Here is a 16530-nt window from a genome sequence, read left to right on the forward strand (position 1 = left end):
TTTATTGATTCTTTGATCACCGTTCTCAGTTATTAGTGATTGACACCTAAGCGAGACTTGTTAAGCCTTTGTTTTATGGCGTTAACACGTATTGTTAACTCGACTGTGTACTTGATTACTTATTGTTTGTCTCTTACAATCCGTTACATTGTGACGGATGTAATTGCAGGAAGATTGTTTATTTACAGACAGGCAAACAGATCAAAAATGTAAGACAAAGGCAGGGTCGTGAAACGGGCAACGGTCACGCGAGGCACAAACAGAATGGCGGAGGCAAAGATGAAACGCAGAGTCCAAATACACAAAAAAACAGAAAGGCGATACACAGATACAAAGGCTTGGTAATGGTAAACACCAGGCAGTGTTGTAATCAAGTCATTAAACCTCAAGTACGAGTCAAGTCCAAGTCATTAAAGAAAATTTCGAGTCGAGTCTGAGAACAAAACTCCACCCGCACCATTTGATGGTGGCTGTTGCTGCGTTTATGTGAAAGTGTTTCTGCTGCTGTGTCGGACTAACGTTCCTGCTCGACTGCCCTGTTTTAGTTAACAGGCTCCAGATAAAAAGCTTGTTCATTGATCAGCAAGCAAGCCCCGCCCACTATCAACAGAGCAGTGAACATAGCGTGTCACTTCCTTCTCTGGGTGGAGTCTTGCCAAATGATGATTGAAGTTCGAGGTTGTCCCCGTCGTCTCCTCGATAGTTCTTCTACATATGGAACATATAGCAGTGCATTTTTTCCCACTGCACGAGAAGTCTGTATAAGCAAAACGGACAATCCTAGGGGCGTTCTCTCCAGGCATTTTAGCGCCGTTAACGTTAGTTTGTTCCTCAAGAGGTGAATGTGCATTCTCTTGTACGAAATTAGTTGAAAAATTAATGTAGATAGAAATATAAATATCTTATGCCAAACTATTATGGCATGTTACAAAAAATAAAGAAAAAAAAATCAGAGTCCTCGTCTTCAATTTACGAGTCCGAAAGCAGTTAATGCACAAGTCCGAGTCAGCAATGCGCAAGTCCAAGTCAAGTCACGAGTCCGTAAAATTAGGGCACGAGTCAGACTCGAGTACTACAAGCCTGACACCAGGTACAGCGTGTATATTTCACAAGTCTGTGTGTTTAGAGAGTGCTTATAAGTGTGCGCTGTGATTGCGCTCTAATCCGGAACAGGTGCATAGTACTGTAATTAGTCTTAATGGTGTTGCACATTCTGAACGCCAACGTGACACATTAATTTTTTTAAGACTCTGACTCATTGTCACGGATGGCAGGGGACACAAACGTAGTTCGTTATATGCAAAAGTTTGTAGTAAAAGTTTGTTATAGTGGGGTTGCAGTGTATTCACTTTAGGACATCGAAAAACACTTTCTGGTGAGGGAACAACTGTTTCTTGTTTTTAACATGTAAAAGATAACAGGAAGTAACTTGATCCGTGGCATTAAATGTAACTATAAACAGATAAAAAGTATGACATTATTTAATAAATGAAAAGTTACAACAGAAATAATAATTCACGACAACGAGTGGGTTAATATAAACAACGTGATTTGCCTTGTAGCTGGAGCTAGAAAATGAATCATCTTCTGACCAATCGGAATCAAGAATTCAGATCCTTGGCTACGCCTTCGACTTGAGTCCGATGTTTTACATGGAATGCGTTTCTTAGAAAACTGAAAGCATGCGGTTTGATTTATGCTAAGCTGGTCGCTGTAGGCTTATCCACTTAGCAGTGTAACTAAAAACAAGCATTAATTCAATACAACATGGTGGAAGTTTGACTTTTGGCTGAATTCCCCACTTTAATGTTGATGCGTCTCTCTTTCTCACACCTCTCTGCCATGTCCTGGAGCTGTTCAGCAGGTACAGGAATGCCGGCAATGCCAACGACGCTCCAGTCCCCATGGAAACGCTGGAAGGTCTGCTGGTGCATTTCAACGAGGCCAAGGACCTCCTGCGGAAAACAAAGCCGCACACATCCATCACAGTCACTCCTTCGTCCTCCTCCTTGGACACCTCATTTCCCTCTCCTTCCTGCTGTGATTTCTCATCATTACCTGATGGAGCTGCCTTGTTCGGTGGATGACATTGGCGGTCTCCTCGTGGCTCTGCTGAAGAACCAACTCCTCTTGGAGGACCTTCTCTGCTTGATGGAGCCACACACCTACAGAACCTAGAGGATCTGGCAACCCACCATCCAGCTGCACATGCCACTCCAGGAGCTGAAGGGAAACAAAGCAGGATACTTTCTGGTGCACCAATCCATCAGTGATTATTTTCCTACAGCAACACAACACCAAGTTTATTCTGTACATATTACATGAGAGGGTTTTTTTTCCCCTCCCAAACTAGGGGTCATTTGATTTACAAATGGGGTGTTATTTTGGAAAGTAATATTGAATATTGTGCCAACTATGAAGCCACAATATTTAAATGAGTGTATGTAAATTACAGTATTTACACTATCATAAGTCACAGCCCTAACACAGGAGCTCAACAATAAAAACAGACACTTTTTTTTGTCCGAATATCTCCGCTAGATCCTCGAGTGACTCTGGCTCGGTGGAAAAGCAGATGTCGAGGATGTCAAGTCAAAGTCCCTCTCATGCCAGAATCTGGTCTTCCCAGGCAGTCTCCTGTCCCAGTATGAACCAACTCTTTAAGGCGTATGGGTGCGGCGCCAATCTCCGTTTCAATAGTCCTTGGCCTCTTGCCTATACAGCTAGGGTTACAGTGGGGGGCTAGTCCTCTGGTAACCATGAGAGTTTGACTTCCCCACTTGCACCTGTATTACAGCGTGCCTTGCCAGACGGTAGTAGGTACCATTTTTATGATAGTCTTTGGTATGACCTGATGCCTAGGATTTTTCTGAAGCATTTCATGTCAAGTGCATCCAGTTTTCTCTCTTGGCTGGTTTTCAGTTGCCAGGTTTCAAATGGAACAACTTTGTGTCAGACAAGGAGATAAGAGACAGATGTCAACAACCTACTGTATCAACAACCATCTGCAAGCGATGCCTCCGCTGGCTAGGACATGCATTGAGGCTCCCCATGACGAGACCTGCAAACCAGGCCACCAAATGGATCCCAACAGGCAAGAGAAAAAGAGGGTGATCCAAAATGAGTTGGCGACAAACGGTGGACACGGACCTACATCTGATCCATACAGATTGAAAAGATGCCAACAGAATAGCACAGGACCGGTCAAAATGGAGCGCCTCATGCATCACTAGACACATAAGTAAGTATGACCCGACCATGAGTAGAACTCACGACCTCCCGGTTGAGAGGCAGACACGCTAACCACTAGGCCAACTTGTGGTGCAAAGTTGAGGAAACAAATACGAAATATGCAGCAACATTTATCTTTTTGGGGTTGTTTGCACTAAAAGTTTGGAAATCCCAACACAAGTTTTGATATAAGAAGAAGAAGCGACTTTGTCACATTCACACTCAAGCACAGTGAAATTTGTCGTCTATATTTAACCCATCTGAAGCAGTGAACACATGCATGCACATACACAAGTGAGCAATGAACACAAAGACACACCTAGAGCAGCGGGCAGCTATGCTACAGCACCCAGGGAGCAGTTGGGGGTTCGATGCCTTGCTCAAGGGCACTACAACCCAACGTCAGGCCATGGCTGCCCCATGTTAACCTAACCACATGTCTTTGGACTGTGGGGGAACCGGAGCACCCGGAGGAAACCCACGCAGACACGGGGAGAACATGCAAACTCCACACAGAAAAGCCCCTGTCGGCCACTGGGCTCAAACCCAGAACCTTCTAGAGGTGAAGCTTATGTATGAAAATGCTTATGAATGCGTTATGAAAGCCCAATGTAGCCTCTTCAAATAAAGCGTTACCTTTAAATGTAGTATTTTGTAATGGTGTATAAATGGCGTATACTGTCTTACCCTAGCGGATAGTCTCTCCCACGCCTGTTTAACCAGAGCTTGGTCTGAAGTGAGCATGCCGTCCTTCTGAGTGGACTGAATGCAGGACTCCACTCGTCTCTTCCTCATCTCATATTGCACATGGTAATGCTTAAAGACCTGAGAAACGACAAAATGCACCAATGGATGTGTGTGTGATATCCTACGGTTAGGAATAAGTAGTACAGGTCTCAGCTGTAGTCCTTCTTATTATGAATACGCGTGTCAGAAATGCAGTTGAAATATACACCACCCACACATTGAGGAACCTATTCAAGAAAAACTATTTCAGACATTTGACCCTGTTGTGACCTTGACCCTGTTTGAATCAGTTCCAAAATCGAATCCATTCATTTCCTGGTTACGATGATAATTTCATAAAAACTCATGTTTCATACAAGCGCTCGTCCTTGAGATATTGCTTTAACGACAATCACGGACGAACAAACCCGTAAACATAATGCTGTCACCACCGAATGACACAGAAGGCGTAAAAATAAAGATGAAAAACATTGATAGTGGATGAATCATCACAAATCTGACGAAGACTGACGCTGTAAAATAGCTACCACCATCATTTCATCGTTCGTCAGGTTATAAAATAGGACTTGATCCAGCGCATCGGTCAAAAAAAAAAAATCTATCCTGTATAATCATGTACTACAAGATACTAAATCAAGATCTTGAAATCGTAATGTTTGCATGGAATGCACTCAAATTTATCCCATTTTTATTTTGTTAGCTCGATGTGCTTTCCGATAAAGAACATGCCTGTGAAGGATACGCTTACCTAGCACTCATCGGCCACACATTCATCTCCGTTGAAGCGCCATTCGTTATTTCAACCATTAAAAAAAAAAAGAAAGCTAGACTGTCTTTCAGATTTTTCAAGTGTAGGTCATAAAAAGAATTTTCCCTGACACTCAATTATTTTTGTTTAGTGGACCGAAAGCTACTGAATTCAAATCGCAGACTTATTAGTTGTTGTTTTTTTTAAATAGAACAATTAATGTATTTAGGGCCATGTGGCCCTAAATTCTCCGCTATTTTTTCCTGCTTCACCATGACCCAATACAAGATCCTACGATACGTCATGCATGACATGGTGGGCTTTCCCCGTTCGCGCAAGGCATTGCGGGATACAAATCTGAAACAGGAGAGCAAAATGGCGGACGCGAGTGTGCGAATGAAACATGAAAGACCGACTACAGTGACGGAAAGAAAGCGAGAAAAGACGTTATGTTATGTTAGGACTTGGACTGTTTTGGCCTCTAGAGGCCGCTGTTATTTCCTTTTCGTGTCTTGTTTATTTTGGCCTCTAGAGGCCGCCACTGTTCCTGTGTTTTGTGTTTTTGTTAATTGCCTGTTAGTCCTAATTATCTTCACCTGTGTCCTTAATTAGTTTGTGTATTTATACCCCTGAGTTCAGTCCTCTTGTCACGGAGTCTTTGTGCTGTTATGTTTATTTCCAGTTTCCTTTGTACTGTGTTTTGTGGATCTTATGGCTGGTCTCCTCAGGCAGAAAAGGCGTTCAAAGACCTCAAGGCCCGCTTCTGCACGGCACCCATTCTGGTCCTCCCGGACACCTCCCAACCATTCATCGTGGAGGTGGACGCCTCGGACAGTGGTGTCGGCGCGGTACTCTCTCAACGTTCGGAAGGAAAGCTGCACCCCTGCGCTTACTTCTCCCACCGCCTGAGTCCTGCGGAGTCCCGGTACGATGTGGGGGATCGAGAACTGTTAGCGGTCAAACTGGCCCTTGAGGAGTGGAGGCACTGGCTGGAGGGAGCGCAACATCCATTCCTGGTTTGGACTGACCACAAGAACCTGGAGTACCTCCAGCAAGCCAAGAGACTGAACCCTCGACAGGCTAGGTGGGCCCTGTTTTTCAGTCGGTTTGACTTCACCCTCTCGTACCGTCCCGGCTCCAAGAACACCAAACCTGACGCACTGTCCAGGCTGTTCTCTGCCACTAACAGGGAGAATGAAGTCGGGCCTATTATCCCGGTGTCCCGGATTGTGGCCCCTGTCCGCTGGGGTATTGAGGAGGCTGTTCGACGAGCCCAACGCCAGGACCCCGGTCCTGGGACGGGGCCACCGGGCCTCTTGTACGTCCCACATCAAGCCCGGGCCAAGGTTCTCCAGTGGGGTCACTCTTCCCCTCTCACCGCCCACCCGGGAGCTCGGAGGACCCTGGACTTCCTGAAAAGACGCTTCTGGTGGCCTAACATGGAGAAGGAAGTAAGGTCATTTGTCCTGTCCTGTGAGGTTTGCACCAGAACCAAGAACCCACGACAGCGTCCCCAGGGTCTCCTGCATCCTCTGACCATTCCCCGGCGTCCCTGGTCCCACGTGGCAGTCGACTTCATCACGGGTCTCCCTGAGTCACAAGGTAACATGGTCATTTTGGTCATTGTTGACAGATTCTCCAAGGCCTGCCGCTTCATACCTCTGTGCAAACTCCCCTCTGCTCTTGAAACAGCGAAACTTATATTTAATCATGTCTTCCGAGTCTTTGGTCTTCCACAGGACATCGTCTCAGACCGAGGGCCCCAGTTCTCCTCCCGAGTGTGGCACGGGTTCTGCAAGGTCATCGGAGCCACTGCCAGCCTCTCCTCTGGGTTTCACCCACAGTCCAATGGTCAGACAGAGAGGCTCAACCAGGACCTGGAAACCACCCTGCGAGGCCTGGCTATGGATAACCCGACATCGTGGAGCACCTGGCTGCCATGGGCAGAGTACGCCCACAACACCCTGCAGTCATCGGCCACCAAGCTGTCGCCATTCCAGTGCCAATTCGGGTTCCAGCCACCTCTGTTCCCGGACCAGGAGGAGGACGCGGGGGTGCCCTCGGTCAACCAATATGTGAGACGGTGTCGCAAGACCTGGAGCAAGGTCAGGAAGACCCTCATACAGACCTCCAGAACCAACCAGACTCAGGCCAACCGCCACAGAAGACCTGCACACACTTTCCGCCCTGGGCAGCGGGTTTGGCTGTCCACTAAGGACCTTCCGCTGCGGGTGGAGAACCGCAAGCTTGCTCCTCGCTACATTGGCCCCTTCAAGGTGGTGCGCAGGGTGAACCCTGTCTCCTACCGTCTCCAGTTGCCCCGGACTCTGAGGATCAACCCCACTTTCCATGTTTCCCTGTTGCGGCCTGTACTGACGTCTACGTATGCCCCTGCCCCTAGGAACCCCCCACCCCCCTGCATCTTCCAGGGGCAGACTGTGTTCACTGTGCATCGCCTGCTTGACTCCCGCCGGGTCCGCGGCGGGTTGCAATATCTGGTGGACTGGGAGGGCTATGGTCCTGAGGAGCGCTGCTGGGTTCCTGCTCGGGATGTCCTAGATAAAGAACTGTGTCGGGACTTCCATTCGGCCCATCCGGATCGCCCTGGGAACGTCAGGAGACGCTCCTAGAGGGGGGGGTCCTGTTAGGACTTGGACTGTTTTGGCCTCTAGAGGCCGCTGTTATTTCCTTTTCGTGTCTTGTTTATTTTGGCCTCTAGAGGCCGCCACTGTTCTTGTGTTTTTGTTAATTGCCTGTTAGTCCTAATTATCTTCACCTGTGTCCTTAATTAGTTTGTGTATTTATACCCCTGAGTTCAGTCCTCTTGTCACGGAGTCTTTGTGCTGTTATGTTTATCTCCAGTTTCCTTTGTACTGTGTTTTGTGGATCTTCTGAGCTTTTGCATTTTTGCCTTTTTCTTTTTGAATTATACTCTTTGTTTTTGTTTTTTTTGTTTTGCCCTGGATTGTATATAGTGTACATAGTATAAATAAACCTTTTGTTACTTTTTCTACTTCCACCTCACGCCTCTGCATTTGAGTCATTCCCCTGGTGGCCTAGTGGGGGTTTGCTGGATCATCACACCAACAAACCAGGTTTGAATCCCAGCAAAACCCTAACAATGTTATATACGAAGGAAAGGAAACGCAGGACCAAACTAATAAATATCGGCGCTCAGCGAGCACCTCGGTGTGATCAGCTGTTCGTTTAGCGACGGAATGATGGAACTGTCTGCTTGACTGCACGAAGTGAGCGATTTCATGCACATTATTTGCTTTAATCCCCTCAAATTAAATCACTTCCCAGCCACAGAACAGAATGGCCTGATATTTTGTGAGATGTTACAGAAATAAACATATAAATCACTGACCACATTTCAGAGGGAACTAAATTTTACCGATTTTATGAAATCAAAAGGCCGCCTAGCTTTAAATAATCTTTATCATGCTATGAAAGACTCCTAGAAAATTCTCAGTGAAGAAAACTATTTAATTTAACTGTTCATTAACTAAGAGCATCAAATTTAGATCCACCGATGAGAGTAAAACACAAGATCAACTGTGAGCTACTGCTCACTTACCGTACGTATTCTTCCGCTCTCGCTTAAATCAGAATGCGAGCGATCGAAGCAATAGGACGCTTATTATGAATGTTGACTTCAACAAATAATGAACCCTGAAACGAGTAAGTAAAGAGCAGTGTCTCTCCCCAGGGATTTCAAACAGCATCCTGGTAAACTGTCATTTTGAAATAGCATTTTGCTTCTTGAAATAGCGTCAAAATCCACCCTATATGTTTCATAAATACATTCAGTCGGTAAACAGGAAGTCAATGAGCAACAGACCTGAAAATGGGATACATGGTATAGAACCCCAAGCTGAAAAGAAAGTCCTTCCCACGCCAAGTGGCGCATAGGGCAGCGTCGATCTCCGTTTCCGTAGCCCTCGGCCTCACGCCTATTACATAGCTAGGGTTACAGTGGGGGGTTAAGTCCTCTGGTAACCATGAGAGTTTTGACTCCCCACTCACATCTGAATTGCAGCGTGCCTTGCCAGACGGCACAATTTTTATGATGGTCTTTGGTATGACCCGACCGTGAGTCGAACTCGCGATCTCCCGATTGAGAGGCAGACACGCTAACCACTAAGCCACTCGCCGATACCCCAAGCTGAGGCTCGGTACCAAATATCAAGAGGCTATGATTTGTAGTTGCTAAGAAAAGAGTTACGAAAATTTTGTAAATCCACGGTATATGTTTCGTAAATACATTCAGTCAGTAAACAGGAAGTCGATGTGCGACAGACCTGAAAACGGTACACATGGTATAGAACCCCAAGATGAAGTTTGGTACCAAGTGGCGATGATTTGTGGTTGTGTTTCGGACAGACGGAGATACGGATGGACGGACAGAGGTAATAAACCAGTCCCCCCCTTCAGAGCAGGGGTATAAACATATCTTTAATTTTGTATTTATTATTGATAACATGCTTTACACCGTAGGTGCTAACGAAGGCAACTGGACTTGTTTGAAGACGTCTTCAAGGATTTCAAACAAGTCCAGTTGCCTTCTTTAGCACCTACGGTTTACGATGACCTGGATGACTGAGAACCTTCACTGACAACATGCTTTACATGTTTATGCTTACGCTCTACACATTTTCACAGCCGCTGTATTGGCCTTTCAAGGATTTTGTTCAATACATTCGGAGCAACATACAGTATTTGCGCAACATCCGTCATCTGCACAACAAACAGTCTCTAGAGTTTACGCAGACAGAATGGTGCGAAAAACAAAAAACACTGAGTTGAATGAAGGACAGATTTGTGGGTGGAAACAAACGCCTTGTTGATAAGAGAAGTAGGTCAGAGGAAAATGGACAGATTGGTTAGATGCTTTGGTTGGCAGCGACAGATATTTATATTCCTTTCTTTCAGGTTCAGCTGGTTCCAGGTGGAAACAAATGATAAATTATATAAAACTCTACCGCTGGATATTTAAGCAATTACAGTGAAAATATTAAAACTACTAACTGTAACACCTAAAACCCATCGATGAAATTTAATTCAAATGTCTTGATCATTTTTTTTAATTAAAAGAGGAAACAAAGACAATTAGCTGCTCTTATAGGAAAACAGTCGACAACCGTAGTTGATTATTTTCCTGATATCGAACACCACATCATGAAACACGTCATGTTTTATTCCTTTTACACCACAGCAATTTCTAACGTTCACATTTTTTATTAATAAATAACAAATCATTATTTTTATCCGTTTATCGTTACATTTAATGCTGTGAACCGTCCATACATTTAAAAAAGAATAATTAGTTTCTGTTCTGGGGTAGGTTTCCCAAAAGCTTCTTAATGGTAAGAATATCTTAACTAGGAGAGAGAGTGTTCATTGTGATGCTCGCTCTACCATTTAACGAAGATCTTTGTGCTCCGATGCTTTTGGGAAACCCACCCCTGATTTGTCGAACAGTAGGTATAAATATTCGTTCCTGCATCAGCTTGTCTTTTTTCTCTCTTGATTATAATAATGAACGTCAAATAATAATAATAACAGCAAAATCCTCTTTGGACATTAAAGGAAACTGTTAGAAAGCACTGACACTGGAGACTCCTTCCAAAAATGTTCAGTAAATATTATTGCTTTATAAAGAACTTCACCAAGTCACGATTATACATGTTTTTGTGATCCTGTTAATGTAAATCGTGCATAGAAAAATCCCCCTTGAATGAGCTGTTACTATAGAAACGATAATGCATTAGAACACCCTTTTGCATTACAAACCAAGCTAAAAAATAAAGTGTCACGTTATCAATCTGCTTCGTGGAGGAATTATTATTATCTCAGTTATCAGTCTGACTTTGTGATTCCTTTCTGTTTGATATACAGTTGTGATCTGAAGTTTACATACAGTGACGTGAATGTCATCTTGGATATGGACGTCGTGGCAATATTTGGGCTTTCAGTAATTTCTTTGAACTGTTCTTTTTCTGTGGCAGAATGATTGTACAGTACAGCTTTAATAAAAAAAAAACACTAGAATTTGGTGCACAAGTTTTGATTTTCTTTGGGTTTTCTGAAATCAACACAGGGTCAAAATTATACATACAGGGTCAAAAATATACATACGCTCACTTAGATTATTAATTCAGAGGTGCTGAAACTTCCAAAATGTCTCTTATCTTGCCAAGGCCGAGGTCTTTTAACTTCCTGTTAGTGATCATGATTGACTCCAGCTGGTAGCTTCTCTGTGCCTTCATAAAAAGGGTTTGTTTACAGCACTCATTGGATTGACCAGTACACAGTAAAATGGGAAAGTCCAAGGAGCTCAGTGCAGATCTGAGAAAGAGGATCGCAGATATACACAACTCCGGAATGTCTCTTGGAGCCATTTCTAAACAACTGCAAATTCCAAGATGAGTTCAAACAATTGTATCCAAGTTATTGTGAGGTGTAGTCACTTTGCCAAGCCACTTTGCTTCAAGAAAACCCAAACTGTCACCCTCAGCTGAAAGGAAATTGGTTTGGATGGTCAGGAACAACCTGGGAACCACCATGGCACAGCCCTGCCATGAACTGGAAGCTGATGGATCACTGTCTACAGTTCAGATCACCATGGACTAAGAGGTTGCTATCCAAGAAATAACCCCCTGCTTCAAAATTGACACCTTCAAGCTTAACTAAAGTTTGAAGCTGACCACACGGACAAAGAAAAAACCTTCTGGAGGAAAGCTGTATGGTCAGATGAGACAAAGATTGAGTTGTTTGGCCACAATGACCACCATGTATAGAGGGACCCTGTACCAGCTGGTGGTGGTGGTGATGGTAGGATCATCATGCTCTGGGGCTGTTTTACTGCCAGTGGAACTGGTTCATTGCACAAAGTGGATGGAATAATGAAGGAGGACTACCTCAGAATTCTTCAGCATAAACCATCAGAAACTTGAACACAACTTGGGAGTTACAACAGGACAATGAACCCAAACACGCATCAGAGCTGGTTGTGGAGGATAAAGCAGGCGAACATTAAGCTTAAAACAAGTCCTGACTTCAACCCTATTGAAAATATATGGACCGGGCTTAGAAGTCAAGTCCATACCAAGAAACACAACAAATTTAATTGAATTCTACCAATTCTACCATGAAGAGTCGTGAAATATCCAACCAGAATTCTGCCAGAAGCTTCTCATCTCATCTCATTATCTCTACAGGGTCGCAGGCAAGCTGGAGCCTATCCCAGCTGACTACGGGCGAAAGGCGGGGTACACCCTGGACAAGTCGCCAGGTCATCACAGGGCTGACACATAGACACAGACAACCATTCACACTCACATTCACACCTACGCTCAATTTAGAGTCACCAGTTAACCTAACCTGCATGTCTTTGGACTGTGGGGGAAACCGGAGCACCCGGAAGAAACCCACGCGGACACGGGGAGAACATGCAAACTCCGCACAGAAAGGCCCTCGCCGGCCACGGGGCTCGAACCCGGACCTTCTTGCTGTGAGGCGACAGCGCTAACCACTACACCACCGTGCCGCCCCTGCCAGAAGCTTGTTCATGGTAAACAAAAATGTTTGGTCAAGGTGACTCTTGCAAAGAGACAAGTTTATCCAAATATTAGGTGTCTCATCTCATCTCATTATCTCTAGCCGCTTTATCCTTCTACAGGGTCGCAGGCAAGCTGGAGCCTATCCCAGCTGACTACGGGCGAGAGGCGGGGTTCACCCTGGACAAGTCACCAGGTCATCACAGGGCTGACACATAGACACAGACAACCATTCACACCTACGATCAATTTAGAGTCACCAGTTAACCTAACCTGCATGTCTTTGGACTGTGGGGGAAACCGGAGCACCCGGAGGAAACCCACACGGACACGGGGAGAACATGCAAACTCCGCACAGAAAGGCCCTCGCCAGCCACAGGGCTCGAACCCGGACCTTCTTGCTGTGAGGCGACAGCGCTAACCACTACACCACCGTGCCGCCAATATTAGGTGTGCTGTATGTATATTTTTGACCCTGTGTTGATTTCAGAAAACCCAAAAAAATTAAAACTTGTGCACCAAATTCTAGTGTTTTTTTAATTAAAGCTGTATGCTGTACAATCATTCTGCCACAGAAAAAGAACAGTTCAAAGAATTTACTGAAAGCTCAAATATTGCCATGACGTTCATATCCAAGATGACATTCACGTCACTGTATGTAAACGTCTGACCACAACCGTATGTGTGTCTCATATATACTGTATATATATATATATATATATATATATATATATATATATATATATATATATATATACATACTGTGTACCTGGTACTGCTGACTGAGATCTTCGGCGTCCGTTTGAGCCTCAGCGCAGTCCCTGTCCATCTGATCGGCCCAGACCTTCAGCTCCCTCAGAGCGTTCCTCTGTTCACGCTGACAACCAGACACAAATATTACAGGATTAAGGGATGGACTCGCCGTTTCCTCACCCGGAGTCATTTTAAACAGCCTACCTACGCCATGGATGGTGGGTGTAATTACAATAAGGAGTTCAAACCCAGATTGACTTCAGTTCAATTCACAGCTATAAGGAGATGTCCTGCTGGGTGAGATATTTCTTTTCATCACTGTGTGCATTTACCCCAAACGGCCCACCCAATAGGGGGGAAGAACCTAGCAGGAAAGGGGGGGATGGGGTTGACTTGACAGTTCCTCTAGTTAGCATGGCCACCAGAGCAAACGGCTGCGAGGATTGTTCTGCGAGAACCCTATCAAGACGTGTTGTCGTCGAGTGTGAACGCGTGACATTGTTCTTCTTTTAATGATGAACGAATATCATTGCTTTTGTGTTGCAATGCCTTCAGGGTGAAGATGAATGAGAACGCGCTTGCTCCATGACCTTGCCCAAGTCTGTTGGGTATTGGGAATTTCTTTCACTGATATTTCTCCTGATACCAATTAAACTTCCTAATCAGCTTCATTACGGCTAAAATGACACCGACTACAGTCTGCTCCAGTACGATGATGCTGAGCTTAAAAATCCAGCAGGTTCGGTTGAGCTTTTGATCGAAAGCCAGGATGAGCGAACCTTCTTGCTCATATTGAAGTCTGTGGCTCATCATCTGACTGTTGACAACGTTGCCGACCTACGCGACGCCAAAGGGGAGCTATTGTTATGCAAATGATCGCTACGCGCTGAGCTCGAGCGCTAATGTAATGATAATAAGCATGGCAGGATTTCGGGCTGTGGGAAATTCTGCGCGCTGTGTATACAGAATCATTCGCATTCTAATCAGGAATATGGATGCTGTTTGTAAATGGAGGTAATTTGAGCGACAGAAAACATAACCGCATGCCTCCAGGCGCTCAACAGGAGGTGACTGAGCCTACCTCTGACATTTCTCCAAAGACGGGAGGTGCAAAGCCAAACTACAGGACACAGGCAGGCATGACGAGCAAAGGAGGACAATACAACAAGTTATTAAAGGAAGTAAAATGAGACACAGAGAGAAATAAAACCTCAAATCATGCAAGCATAGACACAGTGCTTTAACTTTTGAAGGAACGTCCGTAAGGAATATAATACTTTTAACTCTATTAGCATGAGCAGTAGGTTTCCATGCACAATGAAAAGCACCACAAATAGCCAAAGAGCACTACAGCAGGTCAATATATGCATTACATCACACCCAAGAGCACTGACCATACCTCCTCCTCGTTTCTGACACTCCCTCTCTCCACCGAGTCGGGATGATGCTTCAGGAACTGAGCCACATACGTCATGATGGACTTTTCATCTGGTTTATCGACGTCTACGTCTAAAGCACATGTTATATACACGTTATAAGGCTTTTTTTTTTTTAAAACACAATAATTCTCACATTTGCGTCTTTGTTTTTACATTTAAAGTGCCTTGAAAAAGTATTCACCCCCCTCTGATTATTTGGGTTGTCGTCCTTATATGGCGCAACAACAAAAAAAGCGTTCCTCCTGTTGTCCGAGTTCAAATCCCAACAATGCCACAGCTATCCGTGTCCAAACTGGAAGTGCTCGCGTTCTCCTTGCGACACCAGCTAACCATTGAGGTCGTGAATGCAGAAGAGGGCAGATAGCATTTTTCCTCTGCATATGTTACACTGCCCCAGGATGCAGCAATGAATAGCAGTTTGAAAAGATGCTGTTTGGTTGTGTGTTCGAGGAAGGATATGGTAGGGTGTCACCATCCATCCATCCAGCCATCCATTATCCATAACTACTTATCCTGTGCAAGGTCGCAGGCAAGCTAGAGCCTATCCCAGCTGACTATGGGCGAGAGGCGGGGTACACCCTGGACAAGTCACCAGATCATCGTAGGACTGACACATACAGTAGAGACACACAACCATTCACACCTACGGTCAATTTAGAGCCACTGATTAACCGAACCTGCATGTCTTTGGACTGTTGGGGAAACCGGTGCACCCGGAGGAAACCCACGCAGACACGGCGAGAACATGCAAACTCCACACAGAAAGGCCCCTGTTGGCCACTGGGCTCGAACCGAGAACCTTCTTGCTGTGAAGTGACAGTTTATTTGTCAACAGATGCTTAAAAAAATTCTCTCGATTGCTTGTATGAATATTCAACCCAGAACTTCTTTTTCCTGTAAGTCTGTCGGGCTAAGTTCTAACCAGCTTTGCACACTATTTGGCAATGGTTTTTGTCCAAGAAAAACAGTCACCGTTTTGCTCCTACATTGCTTTGGCCTTATATTTGGGACCACTGTCTGGCTGAAAGGTGGAGTTTCTCTTCAGCCTTATTACTTTTTTTTTTAAACAGACTAAAGCACCAAAAGACTCTTATGGGTGGCACGGTGGTGTAGAGGTTAGCACTGTCGCATCAAAGCAAGAAGGTTCTGGGTTCAAGTCCAGTGGCTGACGGGGGCCTTTCTGTGTGGAGTTTGCACGTTCTCCCCGTGTCTGCATGGGTGTGCTTCAAAGATATGCAGTGAGGCTAACTGGCTACTCAAAATTGCACACAGTGTGACTGGTTGTTTCCCAAGCCCAGAAATGGGAGGGTTGCGTCAGGAAGGGCATCCGGCGTAAAACTATACTCCAATTAATATGACATGTGGATCAGTCAGGTCCACATCGACTCTGACCTGGCAATAGTGCTGTAGGAGAAGAAGCAGGTTCTCTTGTAATATCCCTCAGTATTTTGCTCCATCCATTTTCCCTACAATTTTGAAAAAACACCCAGGTTCTGAGGATGATTAGGATCTCCAGGCCTTGACGCTACCACCACCATATTTCACTGTAGCGATGGTGTTAATTAATTGACGTATGGCCTACCTTAGTTTTGCGTCACACTTTGAAACTTACCCAAATATAGTATCTCAGTCTTGGTCTCGCACATCTTCATTGGGTCATTCTTGGTCTTTCCTTTAGCTCTTCTTGAACAACGTGTTCATTCCAGCCATGCCTCTCATACAGTCCTTAATTATACAGAGCTCTTGAAATAGTTGTGTGGTGCATCTTCACTCCACTCTCAGCCACTGTACTCTGAAACTCCTTCAGCGTTACAGAGATTTCCTTTACCAGCCCGCTCTGAGTTATGAGAACAACCTTGTCCAGGTAGTGCTTGGGTGGCGAAGTACAGCTTCTACTTCCTCACTATCAACCCAACAGTGCGTACTGGGATGTCCGATTCTCTTAAACATACTTTCCCACCCTGTTATATTACTAACTTGTGAAATTCCGTTACCTTATCTTTAAGGGGGGTGGTGAGTATTTATGCAAATAGATTTTAAGCAAACTTCT

General features: G+C 44.9%; 1 protein-coding gene across 1 annotated transcript in view; it reads right to left on the bottom strand.

Moving 5' to 3' along the window:
* The window catches only part of syne1a (spectrin repeat containing, nuclear envelope 1a), a 491960-nt gene that overhangs the window by 391579 nt on the left and 83851 nt on the right, over window positions 1–16530 (bottom strand). The window contains 5 exon segments of the mRNA XM_060915606.1: window positions 1834–1955; window positions 2059–2223; window positions 3919–4056; window positions 13058–13165; window positions 14441–14550. Of these exon segments, the coding sequence (XP_060771589.1) occupies window positions 1834–1955; window positions 2059–2223; window positions 3919–4056; window positions 13058–13165; window positions 14441–14550 (643 nt within the window).

This window comes from Neoarius graeffei, chromosome 3, assembly GCF_027579695.1.
Source record: "Neoarius graeffei isolate fNeoGra1 chromosome 3, fNeoGra1.pri, whole genome shotgun sequence".
NCBI classification, from domain to species: Eukaryota; Metazoa; Chordata; class Actinopteri; order Siluriformes; family Ariidae; genus Neoarius; species Neoarius graeffei.